The sequence below is a fragment of the Stigmatopora argus genome, chromosome 20 (genome assembly GCF_051989625.1).
Source record: "Stigmatopora argus isolate UIUO_Sarg chromosome 20, RoL_Sarg_1.0, whole genome shotgun sequence".
Lineage (NCBI taxonomy): Eukaryota > Metazoa > Chordata > Actinopteri > Syngnathiformes > Syngnathidae > Stigmatopora > Stigmatopora argus.
Window position 1 is genome coordinate 277,240 of NC_135406.1, and position 17,175 is coordinate 294,414.

At 58.7% G+C, this 17,175-nt stretch overlaps 3 protein-coding genes across 4 annotated transcripts; 1 reads left to right on the forward strand and 2 right to left on the reverse strand.

The window, feature by feature from the left end:
• Positions 1–85: 85 nt before the first annotated feature.
• LOC144066209 (uncharacterized) lies at positions 86–4,540 on the reverse strand. Its single transcript, XM_077589587.1, has 2 exons — positions 1,749–4,540; positions 86–1,660 (listed from the first exon to the last, which is right to left on the reverse strand). Exons 1-2 carry the CDS (start codon positions 1,952–1,954, stop codon positions 943–945), a joined length of 924 nt encoding a protein of 307 aa, XP_077445713.1. The 5' UTR covers positions 1,955–4,540; the 3' UTR covers positions 86–942.
• On the forward strand, positions 1,924–8,425 carry tnfsf10l (TNF superfamily member 10, like). Its single transcript, XM_077589585.1, has 6 exons — positions 1,924–2,344; positions 5,292–5,435; positions 6,840–6,876; positions 6,958–7,065; positions 7,143–7,402; positions 7,493–8,425. Exons 1-6 carry the CDS (start codon positions 2,102–2,104, stop codon positions 7,676–7,678), a joined length of 978 nt encoding a protein of 325 aa, XP_077445711.1. The 5' UTR covers positions 1,924–2,101; the 3' UTR covers positions 7,679–8,425.
• Positions 8,426–10,814: 2,389 nt separating this feature from the next.
• Positions 10,815–16,375, reverse strand: LOC144066197 (H(+)/Cl(-) exchange transporter 5-like). 2 transcript variants are annotated; one of them, XM_077589569.1, is made up of 17 exons: positions 16,209–16,375; positions 15,507–15,656; positions 14,867–15,006; positions 14,688–14,787; positions 14,155–14,342; positions 13,952–14,074; positions 13,654–13,860; positions 13,496–13,576; positions 13,188–13,422; positions 12,940–13,115; positions 12,735–12,875; positions 12,471–12,657; positions 12,179–12,321; positions 11,935–12,084; positions 11,752–11,857; positions 11,457–11,673; positions 10,815–11,301 (listed from the first exon to the last, which is right to left on the reverse strand). In XM_077589569.1, exons 2-17 carry the CDS (start codon positions 15,643–15,645, stop codon positions 11,211–11,213), a joined length of 2,424 nt encoding a protein of 807 aa, XP_077445695.1. In that variant the 5' UTR covers positions 15,646–15,656; positions 16,209–16,375; the 3' UTR covers positions 10,815–11,210. The 2 variants fall into 2 exon arrangements, with proteins under 2 accessions (XP_077445695.1, XP_077445694.1); XM_077589568.1 differs by lacking the exon at positions 16,209–16,375 and adding an exon at positions 15,893–16,183.
• Positions 16,376–17,175: the final 800 nt, after the last annotated feature.

A 17,175-nucleotide genomic window follows, 5' to 3' on the forward strand; every position in this document is an offset into this window, starting at 1 on the left:
TCTGTGTTCACTTGAAGCAGCCAATCGGCTGCGGCCAAATGCAGCATTTAAAATGCCATTTGAGCACTTCCGCGTTGACTTGTCATTCGTTTATTTCAATCTTTATTTACTTTCTAATGTATGCATTCAAATGTCTCGGCGCGTAGTGACCTATTTTCTATTCTTCTGTAAAATAAATAAGGATTCGCTGTCATTAATTCTTCCAGTGCCATTCATGATGACGGACAATCATCATCATCCTACTGGGAATGTTCGTTCATTCGCTGCCAGGCCTCCCAACTTGGGACGGATTGGGCAGCCAATCAGTCCATTTCATGACCCTTATGTATTTTGAGGATTTATTTTGCCATCCAGTTTTTCCTCAAGCTGCTTTCCGTTTGACACAAGATGAATAAACAAACCCTAAACGGGGCCCCAAAGTGGAGTCATCGTTTCCAATGAACTTTGCCACTTTCAAAGCCATTCAAGTTGTGGCCGGTTGACAGAACACGGCGTGCGCTCCTTTTCTTTCTTCATTTTGTCTTGAATAACAGCTGCTCTATTATGTACACAAATGAGCCGCAGTGTGTGTGTGTGTGTGTGTGTGTACATGCATTTCCTGTCAAGCACTCAGGAAGCCAGCGTCGCCATATCCGTACTTGACACGGCGAGGTGAGTGAGTTGCATTCGTCCGATCTGGCACGGGAATTGGACACGCGAGAGACGAAAGCGCCATTTAATCTCGACAGGAAACCGCGATGAAGGCCTATGAGGAAAATCGGGAGAGAAACGTGGCCAATGGGAAGAAAGCGCAGCCGGGTACCAATTCGCCCGCCCGCCAGCCCGACGGCACCGCGGCGGAGTTTGCGGACGCTCTGGCCCGGGACATCGTCGGCTGTCTCCTGCGCGAACAAAGGGATCGGGATCCGGTGGGGGAGCTCGCCGGACGCTTGGCCCAAAACGTCATGGCCGACGCTGGCGAGGGAGCGCCTCTAACGTACGGCGATGCGGGACGGTGTTAAGAAGCGTAAAGTTTGCGTTTGCAGTAGCCTTAAATGTCCACGAGTGGGCAGCACGCGAGGCCCGTTCATGCTGTTGAGACAGAGTAAAAGCCAGAAATTGAGCGCACTGTTTGTAGGTCATCTTTGCGCAATCCGTCGGCTCGCGGCGACAAAGACGAGGCATTTGAAGGTTGAAGACTCGTCCACGTGACCGCTCGCCGAATCCCACAATCAACATGTTGTCGGCGTCCCCGGCAGAAGGCGAGCGCGGCGTCCGCCGCTGGCAGGTGCTGCGGTCTGGTGGAGCGTGCGCGTCTGCGGTCCGCCGTGCGACCTTGCACACTCCAAACACGCTTCCCTCGCCGCCGGGGACCCAAAACAGGGCCAGGGCCTGTTTTTCAGCTAGTGACGGGAGTCGCCCCCCCACCCCAGCCGCATAATAGCCAATTGGACGGTGGCTTGACCATTGGGATTTCTCTCCAGTCCTTTGCGAAGAACAAATACAAATGGATGGCTTTCGGAGCAAGGCGCGTCCTCCTCTCCTTGTTTTGGTAGCGGGGGCGCCCTCGTGTGGCCGCCCTCTTGGTGACAACGCCCTCTCGGTCGTGACGCCCTCGTGTGGCCGCCCTCCCGGTTGCGGCGCCTTCGTGTGGCCGCCGTCTTCAGCAGCTCGCTGTTTTCTAGTGTTCCAAAAAGCAAGAAAAAGTGACGATGAAGGGAAGCCAAATGCAGTGAGCGACCCGGCCATCTTTGCGGCCGCCCGCTTGCCTTTGGCGGCTGTCTTTTGCGCCGACTTGGGACTCTTTCAAAGTTTGACGTGGAAAGGCAGTTTCCAAGTCGTGCCTTCGTCTCTCTTTCTCTCTCTCTCTCTCGGCCCGCCGCTCCTCCCCGCCCCCGCCCCCCGCTCGGGTGACAAAGAGGTTAAGCCGGCCCCTCCACAAGTTCTCGCCGCTGGGTCTGGCGGGCGGCCTCATTCGTCCGCTCCTCCTCTCCTCGGCTGGCCACGGCAGGCAGGGCCGCCCGCGTCCCGGCAGTAGTCGCCTCCTCCTCGCATGGAGATCTAAGGCAGGTTGGCGGCCGTCCCCGGAGTTCCATCCGCGCTTGGGCGGGCGTGCGGCGCCATGGCCAGCCCCAGCGAACAGCAGCGGCAGCAGCAACAGCAACAGCAACAGCAGGATTATTTCCGATCGGTGAGCAACGAGTCCACCACCTACATGATGGTCCCGGCCGGGGGGCCGAGCGGCGCGGGGCGCCCCGACGCCCCTTCCAAGACGTGGCTGGCCCTGGTGGTGGCGGTGGTTGTGGTGCTACAGGTGGCCTCCACCACGGGGCTCTTTGTCTACCTGAACATGTCCATCTCGCAGGTAAGAACTCCAGCATAGGGGGAGGCAAACCGCTCGGGCTCGCTTACTCGCTCGTTCGCGCACGCGCGTGCACGGCGTGCACGGCGCTCCGGCGAGCGGTGCATTTTTCTGGTGTGAAGTCATCCCGAGACTTTCTCCACACTGGAGCTGATTTGTGGAAATCATCCCAGCTGCACGAGCATCCAAACAACGTCCCCGGAGGTGGCGCCTCCATCTGGAAGCATTTTGGACTGGTCCGGGCCAGCCAGAAAGCAGGCCAACAAACGGCGACGTTTGGCCGCCTCGCCCCGGGCGCATCTGCGCAGATGCGCCCGCCTCAGAAAACGAGCCGCTCCGTCCTCGCTCGTGCCGGCGTTCCGGGGGCGTGCGTGCGTGCGAGGGACGCTTGTTTGGACGGGCGAGCCGATAAGATCCCCCAAAGGCAAGAGCGGCGCTAACGGCCTCATTATCCTCATTATTCCGAGCACGCCGTTCATCGCATCTTGGCGTGACGGCGAGCGCCGAGTTCACATGAGCACAAAAAGGTGCTTTTTTCCAGTAACACTGCGCATATTGTGTGTTGGCGAGGCCCAACTAACTTGTTTCCATGCCTCATCAAACACATGAGCATGTGTTTGTTTGGCGAGGGGGGGAATTCCCCCTTGTTTAAAAGCCCCCCCCTCCCGCCGACGAGCAAACAAGCGCAGCCGGGACAGGACAATGTAGAATTCTCCAGCGCTCGCCAAAGCAAAAGAGCGAAAGCGTCACACGCTCTCCGACGCCCCGAGTGAGACGTACGGCGAAAAACAAAGAAAGCACGTGATGACGCCACGAGTGGCTTCCAGAATGGCTCCAACTGCAAACATTCAAAAGGGTTCGCTTTCGCCACCCTTCGACACGGGGGTGTCGCCGGCTGACCCTTTTCATCGCCCAAACTGATTGGACAACAAGCCTCCGAAATATAACATCAGCAAACATCAGCGCTTTGCTTTGCGGACCTCCTCCAAAACTCTGGCCGTCCGAGAGCGAAAAGCACCTTCTAAAACCAAACGTTTGGCATTCCCGCGACGGCACGCGCACACGCTCATTAGCGTCGGCGTTGGCGTGCGCTTTATGGCTCCGTTTGCGCCGTTTGTCAACAAGCGGCCATAAAGGCCGTGGGGCGGACTGACGGCGCAAATGAGTCCCGGCTGGCCCCCGGCCAATGGGAAGGTGACGCTTTTGGGACGCGGTGGCACAAGTGGGTCGCTTCCTCCTTCTCCACCTGTTTACCAAAAGCCTAACCCGAACCTGTTTACCAGAAGCCTAGGCCGACCTCTGGACCTGATTGCAGGTTGTTATGAATTGTTATCTAGCTATAAATCCTTATCTGTATTCTGGCAAAAGCACCCGGGCTAGAAAAGCAAGCTTACCTAATCACTAGCAAAACAGAAAGAATCCAGAGCTGTCAGAAGTCACGGCGCCGACGCCCGCCCTGGCACTTTCACACGTAACGGGGACCGGTTTGGTCGCTCGCTCGCTCGCTCGCTCGCAGCATTCCTGACCGCACGCGGGTCTCGCCGGGGGCCTCGTTGATCAAGCAGGCGCAGCGAGCGGACACACGTGCGCGCCACATGACGGCAAAAGTCATCCGACCGCAGTCGCGGTCAACCCTCCCGCGACTCAACAAAACCATTTGGCGCCGAGGCTCGGGCGGCGACTTCCAAACAAAAGCGACAACTTTGTCCACGACGTGCCAATAAACATCTTTTGCCGTCCATCCGAGCCTACGGGAGGTTCCGGAGCGCGCGCCGGGGGGGGCCCGGGGCGGTCTCCGAGGGCCTCCCGTGTTTGCTTTCGCGTCGACGCCGGATTTTCCCAATGATTTACGCTGGGAGCGCAGCTGCCGGCGGCGGTCCGTGCCAAGCGCACCAGTAACGTGCGCCTTAGATCAAAGTGGGCGCCTAAATTTAGAGTCGCCCGTCTTTGCCACCGAATCGGAGTGGCGTGCACAGTTTTCAGCTGGCTCGCTGGGGCTGGGCGTCCGGCGAAGGCCTGCCAAGAAAACGGCCTGGGAGGGGAGACACCCATGAGCGCACTCGGGGTGGGAACACTGAATTGTATTGTTCCCCGCTTCCTGAGAGTTTGCCACGGTCGCCGTGGCGACGGCACGCGGACAGAAAGCATCCCAAAGGCCAAACGGTGCAGAGTTGCCTCTTGGCGCTCAAAAAAACCAAAGGAGGCAATAAAGAGGACGTCTGGCCGCCGACAGAAGTCCATCCGTGTTTGATTGGAAAAAAAAAATCTCAGAAGCGTCACTCCAGCGAGAGTGGCGCCCGAGCCATCCCTCCCGCTTGGAATGGATCGGGCGCCACTCTCGCTGGAGTGACACTTCTGAGATTTCTTTTCCAATCAAACACGGATGGACTTCTGTCGGCGGCCAGACGTCCCCCTCAAACTCATGTGAATCGTTTCCGTCGCCACCGCATCGAGACGAAGGAAACGTCAGCACTTTTGGGCGAAACGGCGTTTGCCTGTTTTGCGTTAGCGAGCGCCGCAAGTAGCACGCGGCTCACGCTAGCGCAGCGGGAACGCGGTGGCCAGACCGAGCAAACGGCGGCACGCGATAACCATCCGCAGTCGCGGAGGAAAAAGAAAGGGAAAGAGAGGCGGCGCCGTTCCTTCCCCCGACCCAAAGTGGGTCATCTCGCCATGCGAATGTCATTAAGAGCAGACGGGCGGCGAAGGCTGAGTCATCCGCGGCCAGTCTGCAACAATCGCAATGTTTCCCGGAAAGCTTAGCCCGCCGCGCTGCTCCCCCGCATGAAACACCTCGTGCCAGAGGCGCTCGTGAGAGTGGGAGTCGCTTTGCGAACCAAGACAAACCAGGCGGGGAAAGGGGGAAAAAAAAGCGGCAGGTCAGCGGCCATTTGGGCCAGCGAGCTCCTTGCTAATCTCGGGCGGCCCTTCTTTTGTGCTATGCCTGCAGGTGCGCAGTCAGGGGGTGACGGAGGAGCTGAAATGTCTGAGCTTGCTCAACGCCCTGGACCCGGACATTCCGGAGCAGCTGGCCCAGTTGCTGGGAGAACCTTGCATCAAGCTGGCCGAGAGCGTCAAAGCCTACATCTCCAAGGTAAGGCCGTCGGCGGCCGTGGGCCGCGAAGGGGAGGGGCTTAGTGACTCGGACTCCACCGCAATTCCGACCTCCTTTTTTTTTTCTTTTGCTTACTTACACCACGTGGTGAGCATGTTGTGCTCTGCGGGGCTTTTGAAGCGCTTTTATTTTTAGATTTGCAGAGCGAGCGAGCGAGCGAGCGCCACGGCCACGATAAGCTTTGGCTTTCTTTTCAACTTTGGTCAGAACGACCCGTTAGGCGAGCGCCGAGATCTCAAGACGCTACGCTGACTCCGTAAAGAAACAAGGGGCGTCGTCGCCGGCGAGTTGGCTGGGTCCGTCTTGCGCGTTTACGCGCCCGGGCAACCGAGGAGGAATCCGGAGCGCGAGCTATAAATAAGCCGCAGTCCAACCTCTGACCCCAGCGAGACACGTTTGGCGGCATGCTCGTCTGTGGCTTAGCGGAAATACGGAGGAGGAAGTCAAAAGGTCGTCTTTCGTGTTTCTATTTGTGGCCTTCTTTTCAAACAAAAAAGAATTTCCCAAACCACAAACAAAAGCCTTTTGTGCGTTCTGGCTTCCTTCTTGGAACTTAGAGGCTCGGGAGGCTCCTTCGCCCGGCCGTGCCCGTCGGACCAGTCCTCGGCGAGCGCCGCTCGGGAAGTCGAGGCTGGCCGGCGCGGGGTCCAAGCGGGAGAGGGCCCCCGGCTGGACGGCGCGCCGGACGTTCCCATCGATCGCCTGCCGGTTTTGTTCTCCCGGAGACAAAGTTGTGCCCCCAGGCCAGACACCAAACGGATTTGGCATGGCGGGCGGACGGCTTTCGCTCCGCGCTCGGTAAACGCCGGCGCTTCGGGGGACGGAGCCTCCGGAGACGCACGACCTTCCGCGCCGGAATGGGAGCGAGAGCCCGCGGCTCGCCAGGGAATGAAAAGCACATTTGTTGGCCCCCGGAACAAAAGCGCCGCCAATTTCCCCCTTTTTCCCCCTCACGGGCGAGCGAGGAGGCAATTTTCCGCTCTCGGAGCTCGAGGAACGCCGAGCCCAGACTGTCGCGCTCCGTCGAGCGCGACCGTGGACCGGCCAAACGTGCGAGGGGGGAGGGGGGGGGCGTAACAGGTACCGGACGCGAGTCGGGTACCTGTGTGAAAAGGAAGATCGGGAGGCCAGGCTAGGCTAACAAAGACATTTGGCCAGGGATTGCGAACGCTCCGCTTGCTTCCTCTCGGGCCTCTCGGAGCGAAGGAGAGACATAAACCAGAGGATGGAAGAGCGACAAAACAAACGGCTGAAGATTAGTCAGGAATGCGGCCACATCAAAGCCCCCTCCAAAACAAAAAGTCCACCGAGCGTTTTTGGGGCCTTAGAATCTATTGGATCTCGCAAAGGCTCTTTTTCATGTTGTTGTTGTTGTTTTTTTAGGTGACGGAGAACATGATCTCCAAACAGACCTTCATGGGTAAGAAGGACGCACTCGTACGCCGCGGCCGGCCGCGTGCTGTGACCTGTTTTGTGAGCGGCGTGTGCTTTGGCTCCCCAGTGGCCAGAAGCCTGCCTCGCTCCTTCAACGACACGGGGTCCAAGTTCCCCAGCTCGGTGGCGCAGAGGCCCTCGGCCCACTTGACCCTGCGGGACAGCGGCTTGCCAGGTGAGGGCCGGCTCGGTAGCGAGAGCCGCCCTGTCCGGCTCTCGCCACGCTCACCGGCTCCCTTTCCCCCCACCCAGGCTACCCCCAGAAGGACCTGCACCAGTCGTGCCGTCACGTGGTGCGCTCGTGGGCCAACAGGAGCTTGGGCGCCCACCTGCGCAACATGACCCTGAGCAACGGCAGGCTGCGAGTTCCTCGGGACGGCCGCTACTACCTGTACTCGCAGGTGTACTTCCGCTACCCGTCGCCGGCCAGCGGCGACACGGACCAGCGCAGCGTCAGCCACCAGCTGGTGCAGTGCGTCTACAAGAAAACCTCCTACCCCAGCCCCATACAGGTAGGGCCCCCGCCGCCACCGCCGCCCACGTTGGCTCCTCGGAGCTTGGCTGACGATTCGTCTTCGTCGTCGTTCCCTGTTCGGCATCAGCTCCTCAAGGGGGTGGGCACCAAGTGCTGGGCACCCGACGCGGAGTACGCCCTCCACTCCGTCTACCAAGGCGGGCTCTTCGAGCTGCGGGCGGGCGACGAACTCTTCGTGTCCGTGTCGTCGCCGACCATGCTCAACGCCGATGACTCCTCCAGCTACTTCGGCGCCTTCAGACTGGACCTCTGAGCGAGCGACGGGCCGGCGTACGCCGAGCGGAGGGAGGGGGTCCGGGAGAAGAGGAAAGAGAGGCCCCATCGCTCGGCACGCCGGGAAAAGGGCCAGAGATAAAGTTGCGACATCTATTTTGAGCCAAAGAAAACCACTGGGGGGTGGGGGGAGGAAGGGGAGGGGCCTATTCCAGAGACAACGGGCTGCTGACGGACTTGTTTTCCTCCTCCGTGAGGGAGTTTGGTTTTGCTTTTGTTTTGATTTTTTTTTCTTCTTGCTGCTCTTCTTGCGAGGAAATCCTAACGTTTGGACTCCAGACCGAAGAATGTACAGACAATAAAACGTGGAAGGGACGCGGAGCGGAACGGGCCCGTGCCGGGACATACGAATCCCGTGGGAAAAGCCGGCCGCGTCCACTTCTACGCTTTAAAGCCACTGGCGGTTCTCACTGCCAGCTTTATTGGAAGGGAGGACGGTGCGGTGCGGTGCGGTGCGGTGCGGTGCGGTGCGGTGCGGAGGCAGAAGGCACTGAGCCACAGAAAAGAGAAAAAAGTAGGTCGAGGCTCACCAGCGGCCCGACCAGTTCCGCCTCCTTTTTCTCTTTCACGTGTAAATAATAGAAAAAGAAATGTGGTCTTTCCCGCGTAACCTGCAAAGCCGCCGCTAAGCGGAATATTTGCGGGCGTTGTGTTTACAAACCTGTGGACGATGATTGACAAGTACTCAATAAAGCAAAAGATGTTTTCAAAAATAGCCACCAGGAAACGAGCGGCCGTCGTGACGTCGTTCCTGGCATCCGACGCCGAGGTCGGAGAGCGCCGCGAGGTAAACACGTGCGAACGCTTTGCTCCCATCCCAGCGCAAGCATCTGCCGTGCGACCAAAGAGTTTGTCCAGAAAATTATAGGAGAGTGAGGCCAGGAGGAGGACGTTGGCAGTCGCACGCAGAGCGCGCCACCCCCGCCCGCTTGACCAGAAATGGCCACGTACTTTGTGCGGGCGGGGGAGGGGCCCACAGCCCACTCAACCTCGGTTTCGGGGAGTGGTCCAATCCTTTGTCGACGGGAGAGACGGCCGGGATTGGATTATGGACCGGTCTCATGCAGGGTGGGCTTTCATGTTATTCTTTTTTAAAGAATAGAATTTTTCAAAGGACACATGGCCCACTTGAAAGGCGCCGCTCCGACATCATCGATTAGAGCGAAAGCCGCCGGAGCGCTTTGCTTCAAATGCGGTTGCCATTTTTTTTGTCCAGATCTTCCTTTGTTCGTTCGTGGCCAACGGAGATATAAGCCGTCTGGCTGGCAATGTCACGCCAGCCGTTTGCTTTCAACGACATCTTGAGAAAGTGGATGGCTCCATCATTTGGAAAAACAGGCCCTTCCAATCAATCAATCAATCCCCCGTCCGTCCATCCGTGAAAAGAACAAACGAAGCGCGACGGCTTCTGAACTATGGCCCTTTGACACCTGGTCCCACACATTAGGCAAAATTGGAAGCCCCTGCTCAGAGGTCAGCGTCCGACACGGAGCGGATCGGCGAGCCCCACTCGGACTCGGGTGCGGGATTCCGAGCGGCTCACCCTCCACGCGCTTTGTCGTCCGGACAGAGAAAGAGCGAGATGGCCAAAGCTCAAAGTCCGGACCAGATTTAGGCCTGGCCGTACGCCGGTGCCGGGGATCTGGCCCATGTCAACGAGGAGTAAAAAGAAAAGGGCTGTGACGGGCCTCTTTGCATTTCTCCGTGAAAAACATTGGACGAGAACGCGCAAGGGCGGGCGGAGAAGGCGATCCGGCTCCGACGCGGGCAAACGATTCCAGATGCGCTCCGTCTTTTCCCGTGTTTTGGGTCAGGGGGCGGGCCCAAAAGCTACTCGCGCCGGGCACCAGGCCGCGGAGCCAGCGAGCCAGCGAGCCAGCGGCTTTGGCTTTAGCGCGCTTCTCCTCCTCGGGCGGCGTTTTCCTCGCGGCCCGGCAGGAAGTGACTTTTGGAAAGCATCCTGAAGAGACAAAGCGGGGCCACCGGCCAGACTACCGGCCATTGCAAAAGCAGTGGGAGTCGCGCTAATCGCCATCCCTGGCGGGGCACCTAAAACAATGCAGAAAAAGCCCGACGCCTTACTGGGCGCTCGATAAGATCTCGCACAAGCCTGCCCCCCTTCTCGGGGAGGCGCAAAGGGCCGGGGCCGGGGCCCAAAGCGCCTGGGAACACAAAGCAAACGCTCGGCGGCCCCCCGAAGACTCCGGCCCGGTTCTTCGGGGCTGGCTCCTTCCATTTTCTTTCTCTTGCAGTCAAAACAAGAGACGACAAAGAGCCGCCTTGGACATGGTGAGCTCAGTGTTTTGAAAGATTTCAATACTATGAGGCTTGCACAAAGCCAGCTAGGTTCCACGACCATTGTTAGCATATAATGGGCTAACGCCGCCGCCGCCGCCAGCGCACGTGGGAACTCGGGGTGGACGCTACCTGGCCGCCTTTTGGCCCTAAAGGTGGAAGTTACGTGAGCGTCTCCGACTGTGGGAAAGCCCCCGAGGCCCGGGCCCGGCACGGCACGGCGGGCGGCTCGGGTTCCGTGACGCGTGCAAATATGCACGCACACGTCATGCGCCGGCGACGCGACACTCGAAGGTGTCGGGTGACTCCTTGAATCGCCGCTTTCAGCGCCTTCGAAATGCCCTTGGACATAGGCGGGGGCCCTGGGAACGCGGGACGGGACCCCCGCGAGAGAAAGCGGCAAGCCACGAGCGCCTGAAAACAGGGCCGAGCGTGCGTGGGAGAGGCGAGTCAGGTGGGTAACCCGAGCCTCATGTGAAGTGTCAGTCGGCACGGGAATACAAGACGTGCACATTCCACACTCCGCCTCCTTCCCCCACTTGGCAAATACCTCCTGGCAGATCAAGCGCACCCCGTTTTGTCCACGGTTGCACCCAACGCGACAGTAGGGAGAGCCAGAGCGGACAACCCAAACAACACTTTCCAACATCTCGTGTTCCATCGGTTTGAGCTAGCCGGGCAGAGGCGGGTAAATAAAGGATGCCGCGATGGGAAAATTCTGGTGTCGGAATAAGATTTGTGGAGGAAATTCAAGGCATCGGAGTTGGCAGGTGAAAGAAAGTCATCAAAAGTCAAATGAAGACCAGGGGAGAGGCATCGAATCAGAGAAATAATTTAGTGGAGGACAAAAATCCTTCAACATGACATTAATGCTTTTCTTTGTTGGTTTCCCAAACGTGTGTGTCCGCACACGCCCGACCCAGGAGGCGTTTTGCATTTTGCTAAGCCGTCCGGCTCTACACGGAGCGTCTCGATTCGTCCGGGCTCGTTCGATGGCCGCGGGGACTTCTGAAAATGTTATCTTCTCCTTCCCTCTGAAGTACTATTCTCTCTTTTGCAGCCACAAACGTGGACGGGGTGGGGGGGGGGGGGAGAAGCAGATCGGGGGCCGGACGAAAGGGGGGATGCCAAATGTTCCACAGGCTTGCTCTGAAAGCCCCCCACGTTACTGTTCTGATGACGGAGTGTACAAAAAGACGGCGTGAGCCCGCCTGGCTTCAGTTGAAGAGAACGGAGTCGGAGTCTCTGTCGGCGATGTGCGCCATGTGTTTGAGAACGTCCTTTTTGGTGATAATGCCCAGAAGTCTCCTAAGCACAAAAGCCACGCACATACACAAAAAAGCGGGAAAAGGAAAAAGCGCCGTCAGACGGAAACAAACGCCGACGCTCAAGCTGACCGCTGGCCGGACCGACCGACCGACCGACGCCGCGCTTCTAGTCCGCGCCGCTACGCAATGACTCACCCGTTGTGCGTGACCAGGCACTGGCGCAGGCCCAGTTTGCGGAAGATGTCCACCGTGATGTCCATGGGCGTGTGGTCGGTGACGGTGAAGGGGCTGAGGTCCAAGATGTTCCTGAGGCGGACGGGAGGGGGCGCCTCGGGGGCCCGGGCGGGGGCGTGCTGGGTGAAGAGCACCTGGGACACGCTCACCACGCCCTCTTGACGCTGGCGGGCGTTATCTAGACCGAGGAGAAAAAGCGTGTTAGCAGAGTCGCCGTCTTTTTCCAGCCCATGCCGACACGCCAACGCGCACGCACCGATGGAGATGAGAAGATCTCTCCGGAGCACAAAGCCCACCAAGCGCTGGGACTGATGGGAGACGACGACGGGAAAGCCGCTGAAGTGCGTTCCTTCCACCAGCGCCTGCGTTGGGGGGCGGGAGGCAAAGGTCATCCGCGGCAGACCGCGGCGCGTCAGAGCGAGTCGGCGGTCCCACCCACCTCCACCTCGCCCACGGTCATGCCGTCCTGCGTGAGGACGGCCAGGGCGGGTTCCGACCTCCGGGGCCTCATCACGTCCTGGGCCAGGCTGCTGTGCTCAAACTCCTCTTTGGCCTCCAGGAAGGGGTAGCCGTTGAGCCGGATGTGCGCCTGGCGGGATCCTCCGTCAAGTGCCGCTCGGAAGTAGCGCGGGAACGGATTCCGACCGGCCCGGAACGGCCCGGGACGGTTTCGGACACCTCACCTCGTAGATTCCTTCCCGTCCAAAAGCGTCGGCCACCCACTTGCTGGTCATGGTGGCGGCCATGAGCGGCACGATGTACTCCAGGCCGCCCGTCAGCTCGAACATGATGACCACCAGAGACACCGTCATGCGCGTCACGCCGCCTTAAAGGACACCCACCGGTTTACGGGCGTAGCGAATAGCCAAGCCTGCTTTGTTATTCTACACGCCTAAACAACTACTTGACGCGCAGCAGCGCTCTCTAGCGGCTCGAGCACAAAAGCGCACGCCGACCAAAGACTCTCGGACTCACCGAGGCAGGCGGCGGCGCCCACCATGGCGTAGAGGCCCGGCGTGATGCAGTCGGCGCCGGGCGAGCACCAGCCTCGGAAGAGGAACCAATCGTGCTTGTAGTAGGCCAGCTGCTCCATGCCGACGCCCAGCAGCCTGCCCGCGATGGCGCCCACCGCCATGCTGGGGATGAACAGTCCGGACGGAACCTGCGCGTCATGCCGACGGCAGACGTTAGAGCGCGGGAATGACCGGCAAAAACGGAGCGGACGGCCGCGCGCCCGACCTTCATCCCGAAGGTAACGACGGTGATGACCATCTTGAAGAGCAAGGCCAGCGCCAACTGCCACAGGGCGGCGTAGAGGCCCTCGCCGGCCGGCCGGTCGGCCAGGCCGTCGCTCGATCCGCTCTGCGTGGTGTTCGCGGGCTGCGGGGAGGGCGCTCGCGCTCACTGGGCCGCCAAAAGGGAAAGAGGAAAAGACGCCTCCTACCTGTTTGTAGCCGCAGAGCTGCGAGGAGTCGAGCAGCGAGCAATCGTTGAAAAGCTCCGAAATGAGCTCGGCCCCGCTCATCCTGGTGTAGCCGTTGGGGAAGGCCAACAGGGCCGTCAGCGCCGCCACCGCCAGCACCTCCAGCACCGGGTAGCGGCCCAGACGGGTCGTCTTGCCTGCCGGGACGGAGGGAGGGAGGCGCCTGCGTCAAAAGACGGAGACGCGGACGTGCGGCGGTTCGCGCTTACGTCGACGGCACCACGCGATGTTGGCCTTGATGAAAAGCGCCCCCCACAGTCCTCCGAAGATGCCCAGGAGGACAAAGGGCCCCAGCTCCACCAGGTGCCACGGGGCGTGGAACTCCACGTAGAAGAGAACCAATCGGCTGTTGCCGAAGGGGTTGATGGAGCGCAGCGTGAAGGCGGCCACCAGGGCGGCGAAGAAGGAGCGCCACAGCGTTTTAAGGGGGAAGTAATAGCTCACCTGCCCACCAGGGGACAAGAGTTTCTTTACAGGCGGCCGGCCGCGAGCGACGCGGTGCATCGGCGGGCCTCACCTCCTCCAAGCTGAACAGGACGCCGCCGATCGGCGCGCCGAACGCCACCGACACGCCCACCGCCGCCGCCGCGGACAGCACCTGCGCAGAAGCCGGAACGCTAGCTCGCTATGCTCTCGCCGGGCCATGTCGGCGTGCGGCGTGGGCGGAGGCGCCACCTCTCTGCGCTTGGCCTCGTTCTTGCGGTATTTGGTGAAGAAGCGGCACAGGATGTTAGCGCAGCAGCAGGCCACGTGCACCAGCGGGCCTTCCTTCCCCAGGCTCAGGCCCGAGGACACGGCCAGGACCAAAGTCACCGTCTTGATGAGGAGCGTCCACTTGCCCAGGTAGCCACGGATGATGAAGCCGCTCAGGATGGTTTTGATCTGGGCGGCGGGAACAAACAAAAAAAAGAAATAAAAAGCGGCCCATGGGCACCGAGGCACGAGTTAGCGCAGAGCCGCTGGACACGCTCACCTCGGGGATTCCGGAGCCGCACGCGTACGGAGCGAAAGCCCGGACCAGCGTGACGGCCAGGAAGGCGAATAGGAGCGCCCAGAAGATGTACATTGCGTAGTCCAGCGTGTACGCCAACGCGCCCTGGCGGGAAAAAACGCTGTGGAGCCCGATGACTACGGCGCGTGGCGAGCCGGGCCCAATTCCAGCGGTGGAGGGGTCACCTGCGAGCTCCCGCTAATGAGTTGGGCCCAGCTCTGCCATTGGGGACAGCGATGGCGGTCTTGGAAGGTGGTCTGGTTGGAGGTCCAGCAGCAGTGCTCGTGATTGAACCAGAAGCCCGCCAAGCAGACGCCGCCCTTCATGTCCGTCAGCCAGTGGGCCGCGATGTCGATGCCGCCCGCCACCGCGCCTGACGGGGCGGTTCCAGAGGTTATCCGGATGTTAGTCGGAGGTTAGCCAGATGTTAGCCGGATGTTAGCCGGACGTTAGCCGAACATTAGCCTGACGTTAGCCTGACGTTAGCCAAACGTTAGCCTGACGTTAGCCAAATGTTAGCCTGACGTTAGCCAAACGTTAGCCTGACGTTAGCCAAACGTTAGCCTGACGTTAGCCAAACGTTAGCCTGAGGTCAGCCAAACGTTAGCCTGACGTCAGGCAAACGTTAGCCAAACGTCGGCCAAACGTTGGCCAAACGTTAGCCAAACGTTAGCCAAACGTTAGGCAGACGTTAGCCGACCACCGCGAGCGGACCCACCTGACATGAGGCCCACCAGGAGCATCAGCAGCCAACCGGAGAAAGCGTCGATGATACTCAGGGCCATGGAGACGACCGACTCTTTGCTCTTGTTGCTGATCTGCCGAACGTGAAAGAAAGTTTCCGTACGAGAAGACAAGAAAAAATCAACCAAGCAAGAAGTGAAGCAGGGATGCTACCTCTCGGTGCCTGTCGCGGTCCTTGCTCTTCTCGCGGACCCAGTCGATGGTGTTGAAGTCCTCGTAGGTGCCGAGTCCGGGCGCCACGTCCTCCGGACGCTCCGGCCATTTGGAGGGGCCGGCGTACGCCTCGTAACCTCCTGGATATTGCAAAGAGACGGCGGTGGCTAGCAACGACGACAATTCTTAGCGCTTGGCTTTTGCTATGGAAACTCTTGCGTTGGTGGAATAGCAAAGTAAGTGGGAAATGAGTCCTTGGTGGACAGGATACCGTTTGTCGTGATGCTAGTTCCAAGCTATTCCACATTTTCAGCTTGCATTTCATTTTTGGTCAGAAAAGAAAAAAAAGGTGATGCGCCCTGAGCCAAGTGTTGGATAAGGAATTGCTGCGCTGCCATGTGAGACTCGTCCCCAAATGAACTCCGCTCCTTACTCACGAGGGTTTTATCTCATTACCTTTGCACTCAAGAGCGCCGTCACGCGCCGTTAATCAGCCCGCTCGACAGTCGACAACAAAGCCAGATCCGGTCTGACCTGCTCGTTCACGCCGAGTCATGTGACGTGGAAAAGGCAATCGCCGGGCCGCGCCAGTCTGTCGGACGGAGAGCGGAACGGTCGGACGAGTTGAGTGGACTCGTACCGGAAGCTAGGAGGGGGTCGTCGTAGGTGGACGAGAAGTCCAGCGTGGCCCCGGTGAGATCCACCATCTCGTCATCGTCGTCACTGCTGCTGCCGCCTCCGCTGCCGCCGCCGCCTCCGCCACCGTTTCGCTGCTCCATCGCGGCGACACCTGTCATGTGACCCACCACAATTGACATGTCACACACTCAAGTCCACCACGTACGGATCCGTTCTTCTCCTATTTGGGGGAATGATCAAGTCTGAGTGGCTCATCCAAGTGGGGTTTCAGGTTGACGTCATCTTGAAAAGGCCCGAATTCGATGACTTTTTTTGACTGAAACTAGTCCCAACTTGCGACGCATACGTCGGAATTCTAATGAATGGAGACTGGAGGGGAAAACAAACCTCTTATATTCATGGAAGAGGCTCAGGGCAGAGTTCAACCAACCGTCAGAGAAAAGACGAATGAATGTTATTTCGACATCAACACACAAAAACGTTTAGGCAATTTCGAGGGAAGCTCCAATGTATTATTTTACGCCAGCGTTTACTGCTCGTGTTTTGTTTAGCTAGCTCGAAGATAGCTTCACACTCACGTCGCTAATAAAACGAACGCACTAACCTCATTGTCGAGTACCAATAAACAATAGCTTAGGAAAGAACCTCTAGAGCTTTAAACGTGGCCGTAAAAAGCATAAGGGCCGAAAAATGGACGACTTACTTCAGACGTAATTTCATCAGCGAGCCCTCGTCCAGCTGTTGTTGTGACAGCCCGCCACATCCGGGTACTCGAGTCCTCCGGACGCGAGCAGGCTGGCAGGCTTGCAGGAAGAGCAATCGAGCTCAGAGCAGTCGTCGCCCGCTCAAGTGGGTCAGTGGGGCACTTGGATGGGTTGGCTTTGCAAAACACCCTTTGACGACCATATTTCATACTTTTCGAACAAAGAACATCACCGAGCCTTGGCAAATCCCATTTGCAAACAGATGTGACATTTTCAAGTCGATGATTCTCTATAAATATTGCCATCCATAGGGCTTTTTTTAAAACGTGGACCGTCATCTACACGGCACAACTTCTATAAATATCAACTAAAAATCAAGGGCGCATGACAAAAGTGTTTATTTTCCCACGTGCATTCCGGTGCGCCCGAATACGTCCAATCGTTCAATTTCGCTGATATCTGTTTGGGCTAGCCTTTGGGTTAAAGCACAAAAAAATGACAAATGCGACCGTTTTTGTTTTTTTTAATTAGGTGCACCAATGGAAAATGTCATGGACGTGGCATGCGTTGATTACAGCAAAAATACACGCAGCATTTCCAACACATCATACAGCGGCACTTGGAAAGTGGCATGATGACGGAGGACATCCGTCGGGCCGTAGCGAGCTAGCAAGTGCGCTAAAGGGCCCCCGATCAATTCTCGCCCGGATTGGTCGCTCGCCGAGCCGTCGAAACTTTTGAAACGGCGCCTTCCGTAAGGAACTAAATTGAACTATTTTTCAAGATTGTCATTTGCCTTGATTTTAAGCACAGCCCGGGCACGACACCCATGGGAGCCGGCCGTCGAATGTCCTCCGGGACATTGCGAACGACGAACGGAGCCGCCGCTTGAGCGGGAAAGGAAGGTACGTGGGATCGAGCGAAGGAAGTAGGTGCCCGCGCAGCTGGAAATAGAAAAGAGCTTCC

Coding starts and splice junctions, on each gene's coding strand:
- LOC144066209 (XM_077589587.1), bottom strand. CDS start 1,954: ATGAGGCCGCCCGCCAGACCCAGCGGCGAGAACTTGTGGAGGGGCCGG. Junction 1,661..1,748: donor GCAAAAGACAGCCGCCAAAG/GCAAGCGGGCGG, acceptor TTGGAACACTAG/AAAACAGCGAGCTGCTGAAG.
- tnfsf10l (XM_077589585.1), top strand. CDS start 2,102: ATGGCCAGCCCCAGCGAACAGCAGCGGCAGCAGCAACAGCAACAGCAA. Junction 5,436..6,839: donor TCAAAGCCTACATCTCCAAG/GTAAGGCCGTCG, acceptor TTGTTTTTTTAG/GTGACGGAGAACATGATCTC. Junction 7,403..7,492: donor CCTACCCCAGCCCCATACAG/GTAGGGCCCCCG, acceptor GTTCGGCATCAG/CTCCTCAAGGGGGTGGGCAC.
- LOC144066197 (XM_077589568.1), bottom strand. Junction 15,007..15,506: donor CGACCCCCTCCTAGCTTCCG/GTACGAGTCCAC, acceptor TGCAATATCCAG/GAGGTTACGAGGCGTACGCC. Junction 13,423..13,495: donor TCCTGTTCAGCTTGGAGGAG/GTGAGGCCCGCC, acceptor CCTGGTGGGCAG/GTGAGCTATTACTTCCCCCT.